Below are 22,914 nucleotides of genomic sequence, written 5' to 3'. Positions count from 1 at the left end.
GAAATGTCAATAATCCAAAGATCTTAAGCACTAGAACTCTAAGGAGGTAGGGAGACTGTACTATATGAAAAAGGAAAATTTCTTTTTACCCTTAAAGCAATTATTATGAGAAACTGCTGTGGATGGGGCATTGATTCTGCCATACACATCTCCTTTTTCCTTGCAGTTATGGTTTAACCCGGCCGGCAGCTAAACACCACACAGCCGTTCACTCACCCTCCCCCCTCCCTCTCCGGGATGGGGGAGAGAAACGGGAAAGTGAAGCCTGTGAGTTGAGATAAAGACAGTTTATTAAGACAGGAAAATAATAATAATAATGATGATGATGATGATGATAATGGTATTACTAATAATAATGTGTACGAAACAAGTGATGCACAATGCAATTGCTCACCACCTGCTGACCGATGCCCAGCCTATCCCCGAGTAGCCGGCCCCCCACCCCGGCTAGCCACCCCTATATATTGTTTAGCATGACGTCAGATGGTATGGAATACCCCTTTGGCCAGTTTGGGTCAGCTGTCCTGGGTCTGTCCCCTCCCAGCTCCTGCTGCACCCCTATCCTGCTCGCTGGCAGGACAGAGCGAGAAGCTGAAAAGTCCTTGGCTTAGTGTAAGCACTGCTCTGCAACAATTAAAACATCAGCATGTTATCAGCGCTCTTCTCATCCTAATCCAAAACATAGCACCCTACCAGCTACTAGGAGGAAAACTAACTCTGTCCTAACTGAAACCAGGACAGATATCCACCCCTTATTCCATACCATTTATGTCATGCTCAGGTTACACTCTTTCCAATACATTCTAATTAATCACCATTTTCATCTATGGTATATAGCAATCATGGTAGTGATGACATACAGTATTACATAATAAATAACATACTACAATTCAACTCATGGGCTATTCTCACCCAGTATTAAATCCCCCTGAGGTACACACCGGCCCTCCCCATTCTTTTGCATTACCCACCAAGTGCATCCAGGTCCCTGAGCAAAAGCAATCCCACGAACGGGTTTGCCTTTTCCTGAGGCAGGAGTAGCCCAGACTCTTACGTGTTTTATGTGTCTTTTACGTGTCTTTTTATGTGTCTTTTACGTGTCTTATGTTTCTTACGTGCACTACAGGAACTTTATCCCCTTCTACAGTGCGTAACAGGTTTGATTGGGCAGGTCCAGCTCGGTTGGCAGATCCTCTAGTATTGACTAACCAGGTGGCCTTTGCCAAATGCGTATCCCAATTTTTGAATGTCCCAGCACCCATTGCTTTCAGTGTAGTCTTTAACAGTCCATTGTATCGTTCAACTTTCCCGGAGGCTGGTGCATGATAGGGGATGTGATACACCCACTCAACACCATGTTCTTTGGCCCAAGTGTCTATAAGGTTGTTTCGGAAATGAGTCCCATTGTCTGACTCAATTCTTTCTGGGGTGCCATGTCGCCATAGGACTTGCTTTTCAAGGCCCAGGATAGTGTTCCGGGCGGTGGCATGGGGCACAGGATATGTTTCCAGCCATCCGGTGGTTGCTTCCACCATTGTAAGTACGTGGCGCTTGCCGTTGCGGGTTTGAGGGAGTGTGATGTAATCAATCTGCCAGGCCTCTCCATATTTATATTTCAGCCATCGTCCTCCATACCAAAGAGGCTTTGACCGCTTGGCTTGCTTGACTGCAGCACATGTTTCACAATCATGAATAACCTGTGCTATAGTGTCCATGGTCAGGTCCACCCCTCGATCACGAGCCCATCTGTATGTTGCATCTCTACCTTGATGGCCTGAGGTGTCATGGGCCCATCGGGCTATAAATAATTCACCTTTATGTTGCCAGTCCAGGTCCACCTGAGCCACTTCAATCTTAGCAGCCTGATCCACCTGCTGGTTGTTTTGATGTTCTTCAGTAGCCCGATTCTTGGGCACATGAGCATCTACATGGCGTACCTTTACAACCAGGTTCTCTACCCGGGCAGCAATATCTTGCCACAATGCAGCAGCCCAGATGGGTTTGCCCCGGCGTTCCCAGTTGTTCTGCTTCCATTGTTGTAGCCACCCCCACAGGGCATTTGCTACCATCCATGAATCAGTATAGAGATAGAGAACTGGCCACTTTTCTCGTTCAGCAATATCTAAGGCCAGCTGAATGGCTTTCACTTCTGCAAACTGACTCGATTCACCTTCTCCCTCAGCAGCTTCTGCAACTCGTCGTGTAGGACTCCATACAGCAGCTTTCCATCTCCGATGCTTTCCCACAATACGACAGGACCCATCAGTGAACAGGGCATATTTCTTCTCATTTTCTGGTAGCTTGTTGTACAGTGGGGCTTCTTCAGCACGGACCACCTCCTCCTCTGACGATATCCCAAAGTACTTGCCTTCTGGCCAGTCCATAATCACTTCCAGGATTCCTGGGCGACTGGGGTTTCCTATTTGAGCCCGCTGAGTAATCAGTGCAACCCACTTGCTCCATGTAGCATCAGTTGCATGATGTGTAGAGGGGACCCTTCCTCTGAACATCCAACCCAGTACCGGCAGTCGGGGTGCCAGGAGGAGCTGCGCTTCATTACCGACCACTTCCGAAGCAGATCGAACTCCCTCATATGCTGCCAATATCTCCTTTTCGGTTGGAGTATAGCGGGCCTCAGATCCTCTGTATCCCCGACTCCAAAACCCCAGGGGTCGACCTCGAGTTTCCCCAGGTTCTTTCTGCCAGAGGCTCCAGGTGGGGCCATTCTCCCCGGCTGCGGTGTAGAGCACATTCTTTACATCTGGTCCTATTCGGACTGGCCCAAGGGCTACTGCATGAACTATTTCCTGTTTAATTTGTTCAAAGGCTTGTCGTTGCTCAGGGCCCCATTCAAAAGCATTCTTCTTACGAGTTACTTGGTAGAGCGGGTTTACAATCAGACTGTAATTTGGAATATGCATTCTCCAAAACCCCACGACACCTAGGAAAGTTTGTGTTTCCTTCTTGCTAGTTGGTGGAGACATAGCTGTTATTTTGTTGATCACATCCATTGGGATTTGACGACGTCCATCTTGCCATTTTATTCCTAAAAACTGGATCTCTCGTGCAGGTCCTTTAACTTTATTTTGTTTTATGGCAAAACCGGCCTTCAGAAGGATTTGGACTATTTTCTTCCCTTTCTCGAAAACTTCCTCTGCAGTGTCACCCCACACAATGATGTCATCGATGTACTGCAGGTGTTCAGGAGCCTCCCCCTGCTCCAGCGCAGACTGGATCAGTCCATGGCAAATGCTAGGGCTATGTTTCCACCCCTGGGGCAGCCGATTCCAAGTATATTGGACTCCCCTCCAAGTGAAAGCAAACTGTGGCCTGCACTCTGCTGCTAGAGGGATGGAGAAAAATGCATTAGCAATATCAATTGTGGCATACCACTTGGCTGCCTTTGATTCCAGTTCGTACTGGAGTTCTAGCATGTCCGGCACTGCAGCACTCAGCGGTGGCGTGACTTCATTCAGGCCACGATAGTCCACTGTTAGTCTCCACTCACCATTAGACTTTTGCACTGGCCATATGGGACTATTAAAAGGTGAATGGGTCTTGCTGATCACTCCTTGGCTCTCCAGTTGACGAATTAGCTCGTGGATGGGAATCAGGGAGTCTCGGTTGGTGCGATATTGCCGCCGGTGCACAGTTGTGGTAGCGATTGGCACTTGCTGTTCTTCAACCCTCAGCAACCCCACAACAGAAGGGTCCTCTGAGAGACCGGGCAAGGTAGACAACTGTTTAATGTCCTCTGTCTCTAAGGCAGCTATGCCAAAAGCCCAGCGGAACCCTTTTGGGTCCTTGAAATATCCTCTTCTAAGATAGTCTATGCCAAGGATGCACGGAGCATCCGGGCCAGTCACAATACGGTGCTTTTGCCACTCATTTCCGGTTAGACTCACTTCAGCCTCCAATACAGTTAACTGCTGGGATCCCCCCGTCACCCCATAAATACAGATGGGTTCTGGCCCTTTATAGCTTGATGGCATTGCAGTACACTGTGCACCGGTGTCTACTTAAGCCTTATACTTCTGTGCGTCAGACGTGCCAGGCCATCGAATCCACACAGTCCAATAAACTCGGTTGTCCCTTTCCTCCCCCTGGCTGGAGGCAGGGCCCCTCTAGTCCTGGTCAGAATCTTCATTTCTGTGTTTAAAAGACTGCCTGCTAGAAGTTGGAGCAGCAAACTTTTCAGAGAACCCCTTTCTCCCGATTGTTTTCTTTTGCAACTCACGTACCCGTGCCTCTAGGGTCTCAGTAGATTTTCCATCCCATTTTCTCATGTCCTCTCCATGGTCACGTAGGTAAAACCACAGGGTGGCGGGGGGTGTGTACCCACCATATCGTCTTCCTTGCACGGATGAACGCTTACCCCTAATAGCCGAGACACTGGTTCGTTCAGGTGGGGAGGAATATAAATTCTCTTTAAGTTGGTGGAACTCTTCAGAAAGTTTCTCCACAGCCGAGACACAGGCTTGTAGGGAAGAGGAGAGACTTTCTTCGTACTGCCGGAGTTGTTTAACCACTTCATCCACTGTGGGTTCCTCATCCTCTTTCCAGGACATTATTGCCAATGAGCTGGCCCATGATGATGGTGCACTCCATACAAACTTCCGCCACATGGGTCGAGTACATCATCTGGATCTGTGGATATTTGTGCGTCGTCTAGGTCCTTATAAATCACCTCCTGTACTGCTAGTTCCCTCAGGTACTGAATTCCCTTCTCCATGGTGGTCCACTTGCCTGGTAGACATACAAGTTCTTCCTTGAAGGGATACCTTTCCTTCACAGCTGACAGGAGACGCCTCCAGAGGCTGTGAGATCGTGCTCCATCTCCAATTGCTTTGTCAATGCCTGCATCTCTAGCAAGGGATCCAGGCCGCCTGGCTTGCCTGCCCTCTAATTCCAGACTATTGGCTCCGGTGTCCCAGCACCAGAGCAGCCAGGTGACAAGCTGCTCACCTAGACAACAACTGAAATCTTTTTGCACATCTTGTAGCTCACGCTGGTATAGGTTTCGGGTAGTTACTGTTGATTTTTCGACATCCTCATCTTCATCCTCCTGCACCTCTGATGGCCCAGCCTCGTCTTCTTTATACCTAGACTTAGCAGAAGACTGCGTTCTAAACGACCAGAATCTCTATACCATTTTTTCACCTTGTCTACAGGGGCAACTTGCACTGCTACAGCTCGTTTCTCTGACCCAGCCACAGGAGCGGGAACGGCTGCAGGAGCTGGAGCTGGAGCAGCTACGGGAGCTGGAACTGGAACGGCTGCGGGAGCTGGTACGGCTGCGGGAGCTGGAACGGCTGCAGAAGCTGGAACGGCTGCAGGAGCTGGAACGGCCGCAGGGTCTGTCACTAGGTTGATAGTAGCATCAATTGCAGCTCGATAGGCACAAGCCAGACCCCAGCATGCTACAGTGATTTGTGTCACTTTGGAACTGCCAGAGTCATGACACCTTTTTTTCAAGCATTCTACCAGTTTTTTAGGATTTTGCAGTGGTTCATGGGGTGAATGTCCAAAACACTGGAGGTGCCCACTGCTCTAGAAACCTGCCCATATCCTCCCACACTCCCTGCCACTTGCAACTATCCCGCCTCAAGACAGATCTCCGGATGAGATTCCTAAGTAGTTGTTTAACCTTAAACAAAACCTGAAGCGCATTCAGGAGACATAACAACAAGAACATGCTGGTCTGAGTATCCCAAGGATATTCAACATCTTGGAGAACTATCGTAAGTAGCTCGGAGGATAAGAGGGTGGTGAAGGAGAAAGGGAGAGTGAAAAGGTAGGAAAAAATATCTTCCCCTGTCCCCTCCACAGATTGGCTCCCTGATGAAAAAAGGCAATAGGTGTAATTGCTAATAGTTTCTGAGATATGGTTTTCAAAGTATAGAGTCGACGACAGTGCTGAGTACAAATACCAGGTTAGAGTCATGACCAGATATCTCATCATTTCATAAGCCATCGTTACACCACACAGTACCATAACAATCTTAAACCAGGGCCCGGAAAGGATAAACAGCGTGACAGGGAGCACATACAGAAAGTAACGTGCTATAAAACTCAATTTGGAAAACAGGCACAGCAGACTTGAGATTAAGGCAATCAACATTGTGACTAGCAACTATTAAGCAGGTCGAATACTTATACCAATTTTAGTTTAACACACTCTGGTCAAATCTGTCGATATCTCAACCCTTCGTGCCCCATGTTGGGCACCAAAAGGACTGTTGTGGTTTAACCCGGCCGGCAGCTAAACACCACACAGCCATTCACTCACCCTCCCCCCTCCCTCTCTGGGATGGGGGAGAGAAACGGGAAAGTGAAGCCTGTGAGTTGAGATAAAGACAGTTTATTAAGACAGGAAAATAATAATAATAATGATGATGATGATAATGGTATTACTAATAATAATGTGTACGAAACAAGTGATGCACAATGCAATTGCTCACCACCCGCTGACCGATGCCCAGCCTATCCCCGAGCAGCCGGCCCCCCACCCCGGCTAGCCACCCCTATATATTGTTTAGCATGACGTCAGATGGTATGGAATACCCCTTTGGCCAGTTTGGGTCAGCTGTCCTGGGTCTGTCCCCTCCCAGCTCCTGCTGCACCCCTATCCTGCTCGCTGGCAGGACAGAGCGAGAAGCTGAAAAGTCCTTGGCTTAGTGTAAGCACTGCTCTGCAACAATTAAAACATCAGCATGTTTTCAGCACTCTTCTCATCCTAATCCAAAATATAGCACCCTACCAGCTACTAGGAGGAAAATTAACACTGTCCTAACTGAAACCAGGACACTTGCAAATTGCATTCTTTGAATTTACTCAGTTCTTGCTCCTCTCTCCCTGCAGCCTGACACTGTTTGCAACTGTGTGTGAAAAGACAGTGTTGAAACGGGTGCTGAAAGAGCACTGGAGGGTGGTAATGAATACCATGGAGAAGCTTATTGTGCTGCCTCCTCTTACAGACCATACGGTAAAGCATTTTCTCCTTCCTGAGTTATAGCAGAAAGTGTTGCAATTCCCTGTGTAACTCAGCTCTTTGTCCTAATGAGTCATCTGTCCAGGTAAATTTGTCTGCATGTAGCGTGCTCTAGGATGAAAAAATATATCCAGTAAAGTAAGACAGCATCTCTATTTATAGTGGGGTTGCAAGACACAAAGCACACTGAAAGAGAAAAAAAAATTAAAAAAATCCATGATCTAAAAGGAGTTGTTATCAGGTATATCAAAATCACATTGATTAGGGATTTGCAGTCCCTTAGAGAAAGCTGTATTTAAGGGGGCTTATTTGATAGTTAGTGATGGCTTCTTGGCATTAGATCAATGCCTGTAAATACTTTTGCCTAATTATTGTCATGTGTTGGTCAGGTGTTCCTCTGTATAGATGTGGTTAATTTGGGCTTCCTTTTTAATGACATCTTCCATAAGGTTTTAACATCAATATGGGCTGGCATGCTTTCTGTGTGTCTGATGTTGGGGAGTTAGAAGCATGTCCAGATAGTTTGCCTTCAAAGGCAGTCTTTTATATAATCGTTCAGCAGTGTGGATATGCTGGATGAGTGTGTGTCATGAATGTAGTGACATTTTTTAACAATGAAAGATTAACCTCTTTCCTAGTTTTGAGAAACCACTGAAACTGATTAAATGTCAGTCATACATGCCCAGCTGCTCTGGGGGATGACACTCAGTTGTAGGCAGCATGAAGTTTGGACTACAACCTCATTATTTGGAGATGATCCAGAACTTCTTTTCATCTATTTTGGATTGAACCTGTGATCTGTGGCTAATTTATGCTGATTTATTTCATCCCAGTAGTGGGTAGAACGATAGTAGTTTTCACTATTCAGCACTTGCCTACATAATTTGAGTGGACTTCTTGGGTTGCAGCATATAGAGAAGTGATGCAAACCTGCAATTTGCACTAGGTATTTCTTGCTCTGAGAGAGGGAAGGCCTTTGTCTCTGGCCTTGATGATGACAACATTAAACAGAACCACTGAGACAGTGTGCTGTCATGCCAACTAAGCACAAAATTAGCATGAGATGTAAATTTGCTAAAGACTGCTTGCTCTGAGCTCAGATTTTGAGTGATCATTTCTGTTTCCCCTTTTAATTCATGAAGGAGGAAAAAAATTGAATTGATTTCCCTTTGTTGAACTGCTGTAAAAGTAATTTTTGATGGGGTCAGGTGCTAAAATGCATCATGTAAGAGCAGCATTATTATGGCTCTTCAGAATTGGAAGCATTTAGATCAAGGGCCTCAGAGAACCAGGGAGGAGCTGCTTGAGCATTATTCTGGCTAGTTTTGAGTTTTAAAGGCAGAGTGTGATTCAGTGTTTGTGTCATGAAGAAGGCAATAACCATGATCAGCCAATTCTTCCAACCTGTAGGATGTTGCTATAAGCAACTTGGTGTTTTTTGTTGTTTTTTTTTTTTTTACAAATAGTTTCTTGTTGCCAGCACTTCAGCTTCAAATTGAGAAGTTCTTTTTGTGTAATGATGTGCACCCTCAGCTTTCTGAGATAATATAAAATGTTCATAGCTGGATTTTTAGCTGTATAATCAATTATATAGTGAGGAAGTATAGTCAATTATAAAATCAATTATATAGTGAGGAAGCTTTCCTCCCTGCCCTCAGCAAGAGAAAGCCAGGTGCTACTTCTGAGTGTTCAGTGGACCACAGTGGGAGGGTGTCCCTCCTAAAAATTCTCTGCAGCCCTTAAGATGCAGGGGATATTCACGGTAGAAAAGAGTCCCTTTTCTGGAATATTTAATTTCTCTCCTTTCTGTAAACTTGCTGGAGTGTTTCTTATGGTGTTCTTAGAAAGCATACTCTGGTAGAATCATAGAATGATAGAATCATTAAGGTTGGAAAGGACCTCCAAGATCATCTGGTCCAACCATCCCCCTACCAGCAATGTCACCCACTAAACCATGTCCCTAAGCGCCACGTCCAACCTTTCCTTGAACACCCCCAGGGACGGTGACTCCACCACCTCCCCGGGCAACCCGTCACAATGCCCGATTGCTCTTTCTGAGAAGAAATGTCTCCTGATTTCCAACCTGAACCTCTTCTGGTGCTACTTGAGGCCATTCCTTCTAGTCCCATCGCTAGTTATCTGCGAGAAGAGGCCGACCCCCAGCTCCCCACCACTTCCTTTCAGGTAGTTGTAGAGAGCAATAAGGTCTCCCCTGAGCCTCCTCTTCTCCAGACTAAACAACCCCAGGTCCCTCAGCCGCTCCTCATAGGACTTGTGGTCCAGGCCCTTCACCAGCTTCGTAGCCCTCATAGCCTTCGTAGAAGGTTCTCTACACAATGCCCTAAGCCTAACTTTGCTTTAATGCCAGTTTTTCTCCAGTCCAGTCAATTCCACGTAAATTAGTTCAGCCAGCATTACACAAGGAAGAAAAACCTGAGCTTTCCCCTTCCATTCTCTGCTGCTTCTGGAAGATTTTGTGTAGGGTGGGGCTCAGACGAGACAGCAGTCAGCTACTGCCAGTGAATGATGCATTGGGGTTTGGGCAGTTTTATGGCCTGACACTGATGACATGAGATGCAGGTGCCTTAATAACTTTCAGATGACTGGCTGCTACCTGTCTGAGTATTGACTGGCTGTGTGTTGTGAGATTAGTAGCAACGTGATCTCCAGTAATTCACAGAGCAGTTCATGCCTCACTTGTTTTAAGTAAAGATCAACATTTAATTGAACACACTCTGCCTTGGATGAGTGGATGTGCAAACATAGCTCTCTGAGAATCCTTATTTTGGGGTTTAGTGCACAGCACTCAGGGATATTAATGGGTTAGATATATATTTCTTTCTCCCTCCCTGCTTAACATGGAACTATAGCCTTTCATCAGTGGCTGGTCAGGTCAGTGAAGAGTTGATTAATTCTCACACAAGTGATTCCTCCAAAGCCTCTCCTTTATTTACTTCACACAGTACCCTGCAGCCATTCATGTGAGGCTCCATTTGTGCTTGCTCCTGCTGTGCTTTTTTCTCCTCATCAGACTTTTATTCACTGAATGAGAACATGGCCCAGAATAAGAACAAATTTGGTTTAAGCTGCAGACAGATTTTACACGTGACTTCCAAACTGGCTGTTCATTAGGCTTTTCTCTGAGCAACACTACTTCAGAGCAATACTGCAGTAGAGTGTGTCTGCGAGAGGTTTTCTGAAACCTTTCTTGACTTGTGTTAGTTTAAATCTCTCCCTTGTGCTAGCTGGAGGCAAAAAAGTCCAAGACTGCCTCTGTGATGAGGAGAGAGTTTTCTTAGCCTTCACTGAAACAGTGGTTTGTGAACTGTACATATGCCCAGATCTCTGTACCTAGAGGAAATTATTGTCCCTTTTTCATTCCCACTTTTAAACCTTTTTTCTCAGTGTTTAATATACCATGACACATAAAAACATCTGATTTTTAATGGGTAGTAGCAAATGATGAAGACGTTTTTTAAAATTAACTTAAACACTGCTAATAAAGGATCAGATTTCATTGTTGTTGAATGTATGAATTCAAAAGATTTGAGAAAGGAATTTACAATACCAGATAAAACTTCCTTGCACTTTTACGTCTCAGAAAATAAGTCTGAGTAGTAATACATTTTCCAAAATAGGACTGGAATTCAAAAGATTTGCAGTAGGCTTTTGTTTCTTAACTTTGTCAACTAAGCAGTAGAACAGTTAAAGTGTAAGAGTTTGAGTCTCTTGGAATATAAATTAGTACAGTTCTGGCTTCTAGCAATTATACTTGAGTCAGCTGATGGTTCTTCTCCAAATGCTTTTGATGGGGAAAAATAAATTCATACCTTTAACAGTGAATTTGAAATCTCCATGTTGCAGACTACAGATGTTTTTCAGGTTTCCAAAAAGTTTAGGAGGGTATAATTGTTGTCATGGAAATAACCAGGCAAACCAGCACTGTCCAAGGTCTGTCCCCTTTTCAGCTGTGTTTGCCACAGACCTAGGTAGAAACAGTTCATAGGAAGGTCTTAATTTTCCTTCATCTTCCATCCTTGAAATTTTAGTTCTAATGTGGGCAGGTTTTCTCAAAACGACGCAATATGTAAGTGTAGTTGTTTTAATTCCCTAGAGCTGCCCTGGAATAAATGCTGTCTGTAAAGCTTTGTAATATGTTTTCCATGAATAAATAACTTTTTGAGAATCTAGTTTACGAGAATGCTGCTTGGCAGAGAAAGGAGCTGTCCAGATTTTCATTAGGCATTACCAGCATTGATGACAAACTCCATATAACAGTAAAATAACTTCTCCTTGCAGACTCATCGACAGATATTGGCACTGATTGATGAGGATTAGAAAAATGGGCAAGAAGAACTGAGGAGCAGTTATCAGCTTTGTTCCTTGAAGCGTATCACGTCACTGGGTATTGCTCAGTGTTACTGACCTGCCCTCCTTTGAAGCCTGCAGCAGGGAGACTATGTGCCTAGGCTAGTTAATGTTGTTCAAATGTGCATATGTATATATATAGAAAAAAAAAGTCCAATGAAGGCTGAAGATCCTGGATCAAGAAATGTTAATGTTAGTGTGTTTTGAGGATGATCCCTTGTTTTTTTCAAAGTCCAGGTTGTAAAAAATGGTAATTTGTTTTTCTGCTTGGTCAACAGGCTTGAAAACCTTGTTTTAAGACCTGTAAGTCAAACAAGCTGTATAATCAATCGCACAGAACAGCAGGCGCATCTGACAGCATTTACTGTTGGGTACCAAAACATTGGCTGAAGCCATGTCCCTTGGATTATTTGGTGTGGCCCACAGTGAAATCTCTCTTTGTTGCTCCTGGAATGCAATCATTGCTCTATCTTGCTTGCTGGAAATACAGAAGATTTTATACTCTTTCAGTTTTTAGAGAGTTGTACTATTTTATACTGTCTACTAGGTACTGGCAGCAAGTGAAGCTCCCAGTCTCATTTTAAAAGCTTTTCTTTTTGGATGCATTATCCTTGCCTGCATTTTTTTTTCCTTAAGAGTTGTGAATTTAATCAATTATCAAGAGCTTATGTTAGCTATGAAGTCAATAATGTTCATTCTGTATTGATTTCTATTCAAACACAAAAGGTTGAGGAACAGGGAGGGTTAGGTAATGGTTAGGGATACAGCAAATCAAGATGTCTGATTTCAGGTCACAGAGTCTTTAAGTTTGAACAATTTCAGAAGCTAAAGAAAAAGTATCTCATCTAGAAATTCACTTCTGGATTGCTGTTGTAATGGGAAAAGGGTGTCCAGTGTCCCTAGAGCAGCTCAGCCTTCCCAGTATTACTGTAACAAGCTGTAAACTGCCTCTGCTTTTCTTCTGTACAGTGATAGCTGCAGCTTCTAGTGACAGGTATAAAGATGCTTTTCTGCTCAGGGAAGTGCATCACTGGGGCTGATCTTAACTTTTAATCCAACAAAAAAGTGTAAAAATGCTCTTAACAATGATTTCTGCAGTAGAACCTAGTTCACGGGGTCTTCTGTGCAAATACATTGTTCCCGCTCCACAGAGTGATGAGTTAAAAGGCAACAGATGGATAAATACTGAAGAATGCAGCAAAGAAAACAAGCTAAGTGGCATAGACAGGGGCAAAGGACAATATAATAATTCTGGTCTCACATCTTACCATGTTACCATTTCAGGGATTTGGGGATGAGCAATGCTGATAGGCAGTTGTGGTTAAGTAGGAGGATGAAAGACTACTGAGATAAGAAAGGGTGGGAGAGGAGAGCGAAGGAGGACTGTAGAAAGAACTGCATTCATTGGAGACCTTTGGGGAAATGTGGTCCTTATGGAGCCAACAAGCAGTCCCCAAAGATGACGAGCTATATCTTCTCCCAAGTGTTTTCCTGAACAGAAAGACCCTACTGGGTGGAAAGTGCCACTGGCCAGTGTGTCTGATTGTCCCTGAAATCTTATTTCAGGCGTTCAGCTGGGACATTCCCCAGGCCTTTTGCAAGGGATACCTGCGGTGACATTTACACGTACTTCTAATGCTAGCCCCTAATGACTGATTGCAAGTGAGGAGAGCCAAAGATCATCTTTGAGAAAACATCTCTCCTGACATACCTAAAGCTTTCCTGAGACAGATAATGGAAGTGACATTTAAGTAGGGAAGTGCCTATAGCTTTTTGTGTAGAGGGCTGAAGCAGAGAGCAAAGTTTCACGATATAATGGATGCACAATTCATAGCCAGAATTACAGCTAGGGTTTTATTCCGAGTGGAGTAATAGACAATTGTGACTTTTTGAAGAAAAAGTCAAATGTAGATCAATGAAAGAGAGCAAAGTGGAAGAAAATAAATTCCAGTGTGCCCCATAAAGCCTCTCTGGGAGGAGAGGCGAGAGAATTAGATTGGTTGCTTTTTTCTTCTCACTTAATTTTGGGCTTAAGTCCCCAGGCAAAAGGAGTATTACAGAAGAGAGAAATGCTGTGGTGGGAAAAAGGAAAAATGTTTTTGTTGTAACCATTGCAGGGAAATTATGTAAAATAAAATATAATAATAATGAGTCATTTTTACTAGTGTGTAAGTGGCTTGAAGCAAAATTCTCTGTCATTGGGATTTATTGTCCCTTTTTGTTTCTTCATTGGTCATACAGCATTGATAAGCCACAGTGGGGGAAGAAGAGCCGTGGCCAAGCTTTTGATGTGTAAAAGAGATGCTGTAATATATACTGGATTTCGTTTGCCATTGTCTCACCTGAAAACTGCTCAGATCCAATTGTTTCTGACCTGAGCTGTGCTTACTCCTACCCAATTGATTGTTCTCTACTTCCACAGAGAGATGGTCATCAGTTGCGTGTTCTTTACTTTGTCCAGTCTTACCCAGTATTTATTCATGTGTTCAGACTTGACTTGAAATCTAGAGGAGCACCTGGAGATGAAGCCAGTACGCTGCCTTCACCCCCAGCCTGTGCAAGCTGTTTGAGGGTGCATCTCCTCTGGATAGGTGGCCACTGCAAGCAAGAGTAAGAAAGCTAGCAGGATATTGTGCTCTGAAATAGCTCTGGATTTGGCATATACAGAAATTCCACGTTTTACACTTAGGTAATAATTTGGCGAGGAGACAAGTTGTTGTGACTGGCCTTGCGGTGGTTATGTAAAGTTCTGTCTGTGAACTGACTTGACTTGCTCAAAGGAAAAATATGCAAAGCTTGTGTATAATGTTTTTTCCCTCCTTTCTTTTCTAACTTTTTATAATCATAGGGCACACAGTTGATTTTCAGTGCTGCTAAGGAACTGGGACACTTGTCAAAGTTGAAGGTATTGTGCATGGCTTGTGTTTGTGTCCTTGTGTTTAACCGTGGAAGTGTAGTAGTGCATATCATGGCTTGTGCTTCCAGTGGTCTGTGGCTGAACACAATTATAAAGAAATGCTTTTAAATGCATTAAATGTGCTTTTAAATGCATCCTGCTAACATTAGTATTGTGTTTAAATGAACTGCTAAATTTTATTGTGGGTTTAATCATCAAAGTCGTTTATTTCTTCCATAGATACAGTGATCAGTTTGGTATATCTATTCAAAATGAAAAAAGTAGAGATATTGATACCTGGCCAGTCCCTCTGTATCCCCTTTTATAAAAGGGAGTCCCTTATGTGGTCCTGATAACAAGATATCAGTAGGAAAGATGCTTGTGCTAGCTACTGATGAATTATAAGAACTGTTACAAAAATAACTGTTGTTTATGGAACAGAGCCTGTGTCTGTAAATTCCTTCTGCGTGGGCTCTCTTTACAGGCAAGCTGGCATTTAGCATGAAGGCTATGTTGATGTGTTTTGACACTGCATGATGTGACAGTGCATGACACGAGCATTACTAAGTGCACACCACCTCATCATAAGTCAATCAATCATTAATTCACTGGTCACGACAGGAATGGTATGAAAATAGTGATGCTTTACAACACTCAAATTGCAAACTGTGGTTTGACTTGTGCTACAAAGGAGATATTGTGCGAGAGGTCTAAATCTGAAGCATCACATTGCACAAATTGTGCAGCAAGAAAGATGGCAGTGAATGTGAACTCTGTCTTGGAGGATGATCAGGGAAAACTCATGGCTAAGGGCGTTCTTCTAAGTGATTAGTGCAATTTCAAAAGATGTTCATCTCTTCCCATGATATTTTCTGTCTTGTGCACTTATTGCAGTTGTCCTTACATAGCTATATATTTCCCTTGCCCAGCAGACACGTTTTACATACACAGTTATAATTCAGGGCAGTACACAACTCATTTAAGGTAGTGCTTATTAGAAGTCCTTTAGGGAGTTGGATGTCTCGTTAGATGCACATGCTTTTATCCAGCTACATTTTGAGGCTGCAACATAACAGTTAACAGTGACATAACATAAACCATTCAAGTGTGGCTCCCAAGGGGAATAGCTGTCATCTGTCACTTGTGCTGGGGATGGCCCTGTGCACTCCCACAGCCAGGCTGTCCTCCCTGGTGACATGGTGACTCTTGAGGATTGCCCCACTTCCTCTGTTTCCTGTGCTTACAATGCTTCATGTCACTTCCATGGGAGAAAAGGGGAGAGAGAAGCTTTGTAGCCAGACGGGAAGAGTGGGAGCTGGACCACAGACTCCAACTGTGACCCCCCCTCTTTCTTGTGAGTGTCCCCTTCTCCTTTGAAAAACAGCAGAGTGTACCTGACATTTGGAGGAGAAGCCATCTCTGCCCTCTTTGTGCACATCTGTTTTCAAAGGATGAGCTCTGAATTTTCCCTGTTACTCCTCCCAGGTCATGAGGTCAAGTTTATGCAGACAACTGAGAGTTTCTGTGAATTTCTTGTGTTCTCGTGTGGCGAAACGACCACACGGACACCAGGGTTTCTTTTAGGGATCAATAACTTCTACCTTATTGAGGACAGGCTCCCTTCTTATACCATTCGCTCTACAGCAGTACTTTTGCACTAACTATTCATTGGTCAACAACTTTGCCCGGCAACAGCAAACACCCAGCAACTTCCATGCCTTAATGGCTGGAGAACAGGCAACCCGAGACAGCAAGGCGTCTCCTGAATCACCCTTCTTTGTTCCCTCTAAACTCTTTACATTCCTGATGGCCTCCTCGTTAAGAGTCCGATGTTATCACCAACCATGGGGCTTGTCGACCCCCATGGCCACACTCCCACATTCTCGGACTTAGTCAGTGACATTCACCATTATCTTTTACTTCCTCCCTATTCTCTCTATACTGGAATTTCTTAAAATATACAAAGTGCCTTTTGCCAGGAATGAGTTGGAAGCTTTGCCTGTTTCCATTTGCACTGGTCAGATCAAGGCCAACCCCCATCAGCAGCTTGTCTTCAGTTCAGTTACTATAAAGCTTAACCTTGCTAACTCTGGACTGCATTTTTAGAAATGCACGTACACATGGAAATCAGGCAAGCCTTGGTGTATTTTCAAATGTTTATTTGCATATTCACATATAAGACTAAAGCAGCACAGGTGCATGAGATTTTATATGTGGCAACAAAGCTCTATGCAAGTGTGAAAGCACTCTACTACCTGAATTCTGGGGACTGTTCAAACAGATGGTGTGAACTGACACTCCAAAAATTTCCAGAAGAGTTAGGGTGTTACAAGAGTGTAAATTGTTTGGGTTTGTATAAGCATCAAGGTGTTTTTGTTTGTTTGTTTGTTTGTTTTTCCCCTTTTTGTTTTTACAGGCATGTACCAGCTAATGGGGAAAGCATTGAGTAAATAGCTCTTCAGAGCCCCTCTCCTGTGCATTGTACAGTTTCACTAAAAGCCTGGGAAAATTATGACATGGATTTGAAGCTTTTATTTGTCTTAAATAGAACGGTAGGAAAGGAGCACTAGTGAATCAGATAACTCAGCTGAAAACTGAACTTGACAGACCTGATGAGCACAGGCTCTTGTCCTGATGACAAATCAATTTCCCAGTGCATTTTAAAACGCTTGGAAAACCAACCATAAAACTAGCACCTTGGTGCCAGATATCTGCCTCCCATTTATTATCAAGCTCTTTCCATTCGGTTTGCTTTAGTGCAAACAGTCTGCTCCTGCTGCCTGCCCTGCAGAGCTAGAAGCTGGAGCAGGGAGCAGCAGCCTCTTCGCCTTTGCACTGCCCCGAGGGTAACCAGCTGAGCTCCAACTGCGCAGGTTTTTCTGAGAGTACCTGTGTAGAATACAAAGATGAATATGAGAGACCAGGAAAAGATTTTGACGACTTCCACTTACAGTTACGTAATGTGAGAAACACTCCGTAGACAATAACTTAGGCTCAGGCGGGGATCTCAGTGAAGTAGTAATTTATTCGCGATTGCAATGGCAGGCGTCCCACAAGCAGGAGCGCACCTACTAGTTCCAAAACACAGTTTATATACTTTTTGATGACAGGACCCTCCCCTGTTTCCCCACTGAGTGGGTAATCCAGGTTCACAGTCTATCTGATGCTTCACAGACAATGCATGGCCTTCAGTTGCCGGCCTGTTAAATTTCACATTTCTTTTGACTTTTTTACTGTTTGAAATGGTAATGTTTCTTCACTTATCTGACTTGACTTGACACCGTGATTTTCACCTAATTGTTCTAAGGAGTCTGGTTGTCTGCATCTTACAAGGTCACCTGCTAAGTTTTCTTATCACTGCAAGCATATCTCAATACCCCATTCCTTACCTTTAAACAATGTAGCTCTGCAAAAACAACATTTTTATGCCCACAGTAATGATTTGATGTAAATATTTGTGGCTTGCAATCTGGAAAGTGCAGGGTAGCACACTGTACAGTCCTTTATAGGAACAGTGTGGGATGAGCAGAGGGCACGTACACAGGGGAATGATACTCGTGGGCTCTTCTGTGTGTAGGTGCAAGTATTACCAGTCCAATCTCTTGGGTATTTTTGCATAATGTGTTGAAGTAAATGACACTGGGAAACTCTGGAAAGCAGTGGTATCTTGCTGTGCAGCAACAACATGGACACAGTCTGGGTGACGACTCAGAGGAGTGAGCGAGCTCTTTAGATGTTTAAGACAAATATGCTGACCACCTGGTTTCTATTGCAGAATGGGTAATCTGGCATGCAGACCTAGAAAGTCATTTGGGGGTTGTGGTTGACAGCAAGTTGAATATGAGCCAACAGTGTGCCCTGGCAGCCAGGAGGGCCAACCGTATCCTGGGGTGCATCAAGCACGGCATTGCTAGTCGGTCAAGGAAAGTGATTGTCCTGCTCTACTCTGCTCTGGTGCGGCCTCACCTTGAGTACTGTGTGCAGTTCTGGGCACCACAGTACAAAAAGGATGTAAAACTGTTGGAGAGTGTCCAGAGGAGGGCGACGAAGATGGTGAAGGGCCTAGAGGGGAAGATGTATGAGGAGCGGCTGAAGTCACTGGGCCTGTTCAGCCTGGAGAAGAGGAGGCTGAGGGGGGACCTCATCGCAGTCTACAACTTCCTTGCGAGGGGGAGTGGAGAGGCAGGTGACCTATTCTCCGTAATCACCAGTGACAGGACCTGCGGGAACGGTGTTAAGCTGAGGCAGGGGAAGTTTAGGCTGGACATCAGGAAGAGGTTCTTCACCGAGAGGGTGGTCGCACACTGGAACAGGCTCCCCAGTGAAGTAGTCACTGCACCAAGCCTGTCTGAATTTAAGAAGAGATTGGACTGTGCACTTAGTCACATGGTCTAAACTTTTGGGCAGACCTGTGTGGTGCCAGGAGTTGGACTTGATGATCCTTATGGGTCCCTTCCAACTCGGGATATTCTATGATTCTATGATTATTTCAACAGACATGAAAGTCCCTCTGCCTTGGGGGCACAACTACCCTGACAAAATAGGCCTCTCCTGTGAAGTGGCCTTGGGTGCTGGCTGACTGTGCGCTTAATCTGACTGTCAGACAGAGAAAGAATGTTTTACCCTCTGTGTACTGAAGTGTGAAGCCACATCATCTTCAATTGAATTACTCCCAGTTCAAGAAGAGGGAGGAGAGCTATTGTTCCCTGAAGGACAGCTTGTCTCAACAGAAGATGCTTTGCAGCTTACCAAATGCAGTGGTACTGCATGTAGCTTCCCAGGCGAGGACCAACCTGAGTGTGAGAAAGAGGCATGTTGAGGCATTTCTGCTAATTAAGAAAGCAAACTTGTCTGAAGTACTGCTGACTTGAGCAGCATCTTCTGTGTAGTTTAATGCAGCCCTGTGCAAAGGTACTAGCTTGATGTCTGAAAAGCATTGCACCTGCCTAGCACTGCTCCTAGACAGCAGTAAGTCCCATCTCCATCAGGCTACACGAGACAGAGCATGGTGGAAATGAATGGGAACACCACCATGCGATGTGAGGAATCACTAGGCTGCAAGATGGCCAGCAGGCTTATCAGTGTGAAACACACAGGATGCCTCACACTGGGCTTGCTGTGCTCAAAGACTATTCAGTGGACATATCTCCTGGGAAATCCTGTCTCGTATCAAAGCAGGGATAAGTAGCCTTTGCCTGATTTGCCTGTGTATTTTTCAAGAATGCCTTAGCACCCAGGCTGCAGCCAACTGATCTGATCCTCCAGCAGGTCAAATAGTTAGAATTTGGGTTTGTGCAAAACTTTCACTTCCTAAAATGTGCGGGGTTTCTCTGAGACCTAGGCTAAGCATCAGAGAAGATCTTAGTGAAATGCCAAAGTATGACAATCAGGTAGGAATCTAACAGGGATATACTCCTACTGCAGGGAAGGGAACTCCTTCCCAAAAAGATTCCTGGCTTTTTGCTATTAGAGGTGGTGGGTCTTAAGGGGAACAACTTTTTCTTTTAGCAAAGGTATTTTCTAGAACATATTGCTTGTTTTTTGTTTTTTTTTCTTCCTTTACACTAGTAATATGATAAAGTAGTGACCTTTGTAGATGGAAGAAATAAAATCCACAAAAAGCATCTAACAACTTTGCCTAATATCTGATTCTCAGAATTACTTGCTTTGGGTGGTGTTTTGAGAATTTTATTGTGGGTGCTGTAAAATGGCAGGGGTAGCAAGCAGACTGCTGTTTGGATTTTCTTAGAGACAAACTGATTTTTAAATCATCTCTTATCTTTATCCATTTCTTTCCTTATTTTTCTCTTCTCTGCCTGCAGGAAACAGAGGAAGTGTGTTTATTTTCAAGTTAAGCTGTAATGAACGATTCTGAGACTCCATTAAGTAGCCACAGCATGAATCCAGAGAAAGAGGTGATACTGGGAACTCTTTTTCCTTTAGTGTCTGATGGCATACTAATATCAATTATAATGATTGTTTGCAGGATCATATGGTGAGAGAAGAAACTAGAAGTCTCACTCCAAAGCAGTGTGCTGTTTTGGATCTAGCACTGGATACTATCAAAGTACGTGATTCCACTTCTGTCTCTGTTGTTCCCTTGCTCCATATCCAGTGCTATTTGGGAGGATAGTGCCTGTCCCAATTCAGGAGATGGCAGGAGTCTGCTGCTGCTGTTACAGCTAGTAAGACACTGAGTGCTACTGCCATGTTTGTGAATTCTAATAGGCTCAGATGACTGGCATATGCTGGGAGTCAGCATACTTAAGTTTAAGAGTTTTGGAATAGGAAAGCTATGAGTAGCTGGTATCAGCTGGTCTGCTAAGAGCTGGGCTTCCAGTACAGAAACTGTTTTGTGAATTTTGCCCTTCCCAGTCCGCGCATACAGTGGATTGTAAAAATTGGTTGTTGATTGCAATTCTTCCTCAATATTTTTCCTGTTTCTTTTTACTTTTAGCAATATTTCCATGCTGGTGGGAATGGTCTGAAAAAAACTGTCTTGGAGAAGAGTCCGGACCTGCAATCACTTCGCTATGCTCTCTCTCTCTACACTCAGACCACAGACACTCTCATTAAAACCTTTGTCCAGACTCAGACAGCTCAGTGTAATGGGTAAAGCCTTGTTTGTTCATTAAATGTTGCTGATAGGGGGGTTTCAACGGTTGACTGCTTATATCCCCAATATCCTGTTGAAGGAAAAAAACAAGTATGGGAACTTCCTGTTAACAATTGCAGTAGAAACCAGCTCCAAAAAAAAAAAAAAAAAAAGGGCACAATGGCATCCCCCCCCGCATGGGAACACACATATCAGCAGCAAAGTCACGACCCCAACGCAGAGGAAGACGACGATCTTCATCCTCACGACCACCAGAGGACTGACGAAGACCCCCTAGCAACAGGCCTTGCAGTGTAAGAAGACACCAGGATGTGCCACTAAAAACCTGGAACCACAAGACTATAAATCGAGACTCTGGTGGGCTTAGGGGTGTGTGCCGTTGGCGGAGCAGGAGACTCCCCGGCCGCCCAGCGCTGTTTTATTTATCGCTGCTTGCTGAATTGCTCGAATAAATTAAAATTCGATCTACCCTACCCACGATGTGTTGGGAATGATTTCTACCAAAACTAATTTATAACAAATTGGTGCCGTGACTCGGATAGTGGTAGCTTGGCTGGATCCCTCCCAGGGGAGGCGCACCCCGCTGATTTTGCGGTCCCTGTCTGGAGGTCCCCAAGCCAACGCACCCCTACCGACGAACCTAAAGTTCCAGCGATAAGTAAATAAACAACCGGTAACCCCTTAATCTTTGTGCACGAAGCTCCGAACGAAGACTCAGGAGTGAGTCAGTATAGGCCGGTTATCCGTTCGGTTGGGGTTGGGAAGCCCAGAGTGTGCCTGTGTGAGACGTCCAATCGAGGACGAAGCGAGTGCGGACTCCCTGGTAGTGCGGTTCCCACCTCCCGCGAGGGACTGGGCCACGAACGGGAGGTGAAGACCGTGTGTGTGTGTGAAGGCACTCTGGAAGATGGGACAGAAGAAGAGCAAGTCTTCTGGTCCCATGGGTGGGTCGGAACCCAAGGCTAGGTTGCCCCCGATACCACCGGAAAGCCCGTTAGGGTTAATGATTAAAAATTGGAACAATTACCCCTCTAGGCGGGGTAAGGATAAAGTTAAGATGATACATTATTGTATGGAAGTCTGGGGTGGGAAGCAAATTAGGAGAGACCCCTTAAATTGGCCAGTATTTGGATCCCTTGAGGATTGGATCTGTCAGGCTCTAAACATTTATGTGAATTTGAAGGAGCCTTTCAGCCTAGAGGAGAGTGAGTATGCATCCTTATGGATAGGATCTGAGACCCGAGCCAACTTATACCCATTAAGAGAAAAAGAGGGGAGGAGAAGGAATGAATGAAATGAGGAGGAAGTCCCACTTTCACCCCCCCCTTATCTATCTCCTTCTCCACCTCCAACCCCCCCCACGGCTCCAAATTACCATACTGATCCCGATTTGACCACAGACACCCCTCGGAGGACTAGATGGGTAACTCGGAGCCAAACTAGAAATCGAGAAGATGGGGGTAGACTATATCCCCTAAGAGAGGTTGCAATGGGAGGGCCCCAACCCAGCATGGGATACGTCTCCATCCCCCTAAATACGGGAGACGTCAGAGAATTCAAGAAGGAAATGGGAAATCTCTTAGAAGATCCTCTTGGAGTCTCTGAGCGAGTAGACCAGTTCTTGGGGCCTAATGTTTACACCTGGGAAGAACTCCAGGCCATTTTAGGTATATTATTCACTGTAGAAGAGAGGAACATGATTCGGAGGGCTGGAATGCGAATTTGGGACCAGCAACACCAGCAGGGTCCTGCGGGAGATCTTAAATGGCCCCTACAGAGGCCTAACTGGAATAACCAAAATGAACAAGATAGGGGTCATATGCAGGATTTAAGGACTATTATTGTACAAGGTATAAGGGAGTCAGTCCCTAGAGGACAAAATATAAATAAGGCCTTTAGTGAACATCAGAAGAAGGATGAAACTCCCACAGAATGGCTGGAGAGATTAAGGAAGAACCTCCAGCTTTATTCGGGACTGGACCCTGGTACACCGGTGGGACAGGCCTTGTTAAAAACGCAATTTGTGGCAAAATCATGGGGGGA

The 22,914-nt window shown here is 44.7% G+C and overlaps 1 protein-coding gene across 1 annotated transcript in view; it reads left to right on the top strand.

The window, feature by feature from the left end:
• LOC121062985 (protein unc-13 homolog B-like) overlaps positions 1-21,837 on the top strand; it is an 86,476-nt gene extending 64,639 nt beyond the window's left edge. The window contains 5 exon segments of the mRNA XM_040543297.1: positions 6,862-6,985; positions 14,208-14,264; positions 20,242-20,322; positions 20,713-20,860; positions 21,572-21,837. Of these exon segments, the coding sequence (XP_040399231.1) occupies positions 6,862-6,985; positions 14,208-14,264; positions 20,242-20,322; positions 20,713-20,860; positions 21,572-21,837 (676 nt within the window).
• Positions 21,838-22,914: the final 1,077 nt, after the last annotated feature.

This window comes from Cygnus olor, assembly GCF_009769625.2.
Source record: "Cygnus olor isolate bCygOlo1 chromosome W unlocalized genomic scaffold, bCygOlo1.pri.v2 SUPER_W6, whole genome shotgun sequence".
Taxonomy (NCBI): Eukaryota; Metazoa; Chordata; class Aves; order Anseriformes; family Anatidae; genus Cygnus; species Cygnus olor.
This window is presented reverse-complemented; position numbering and strand designations above follow the sequence as displayed.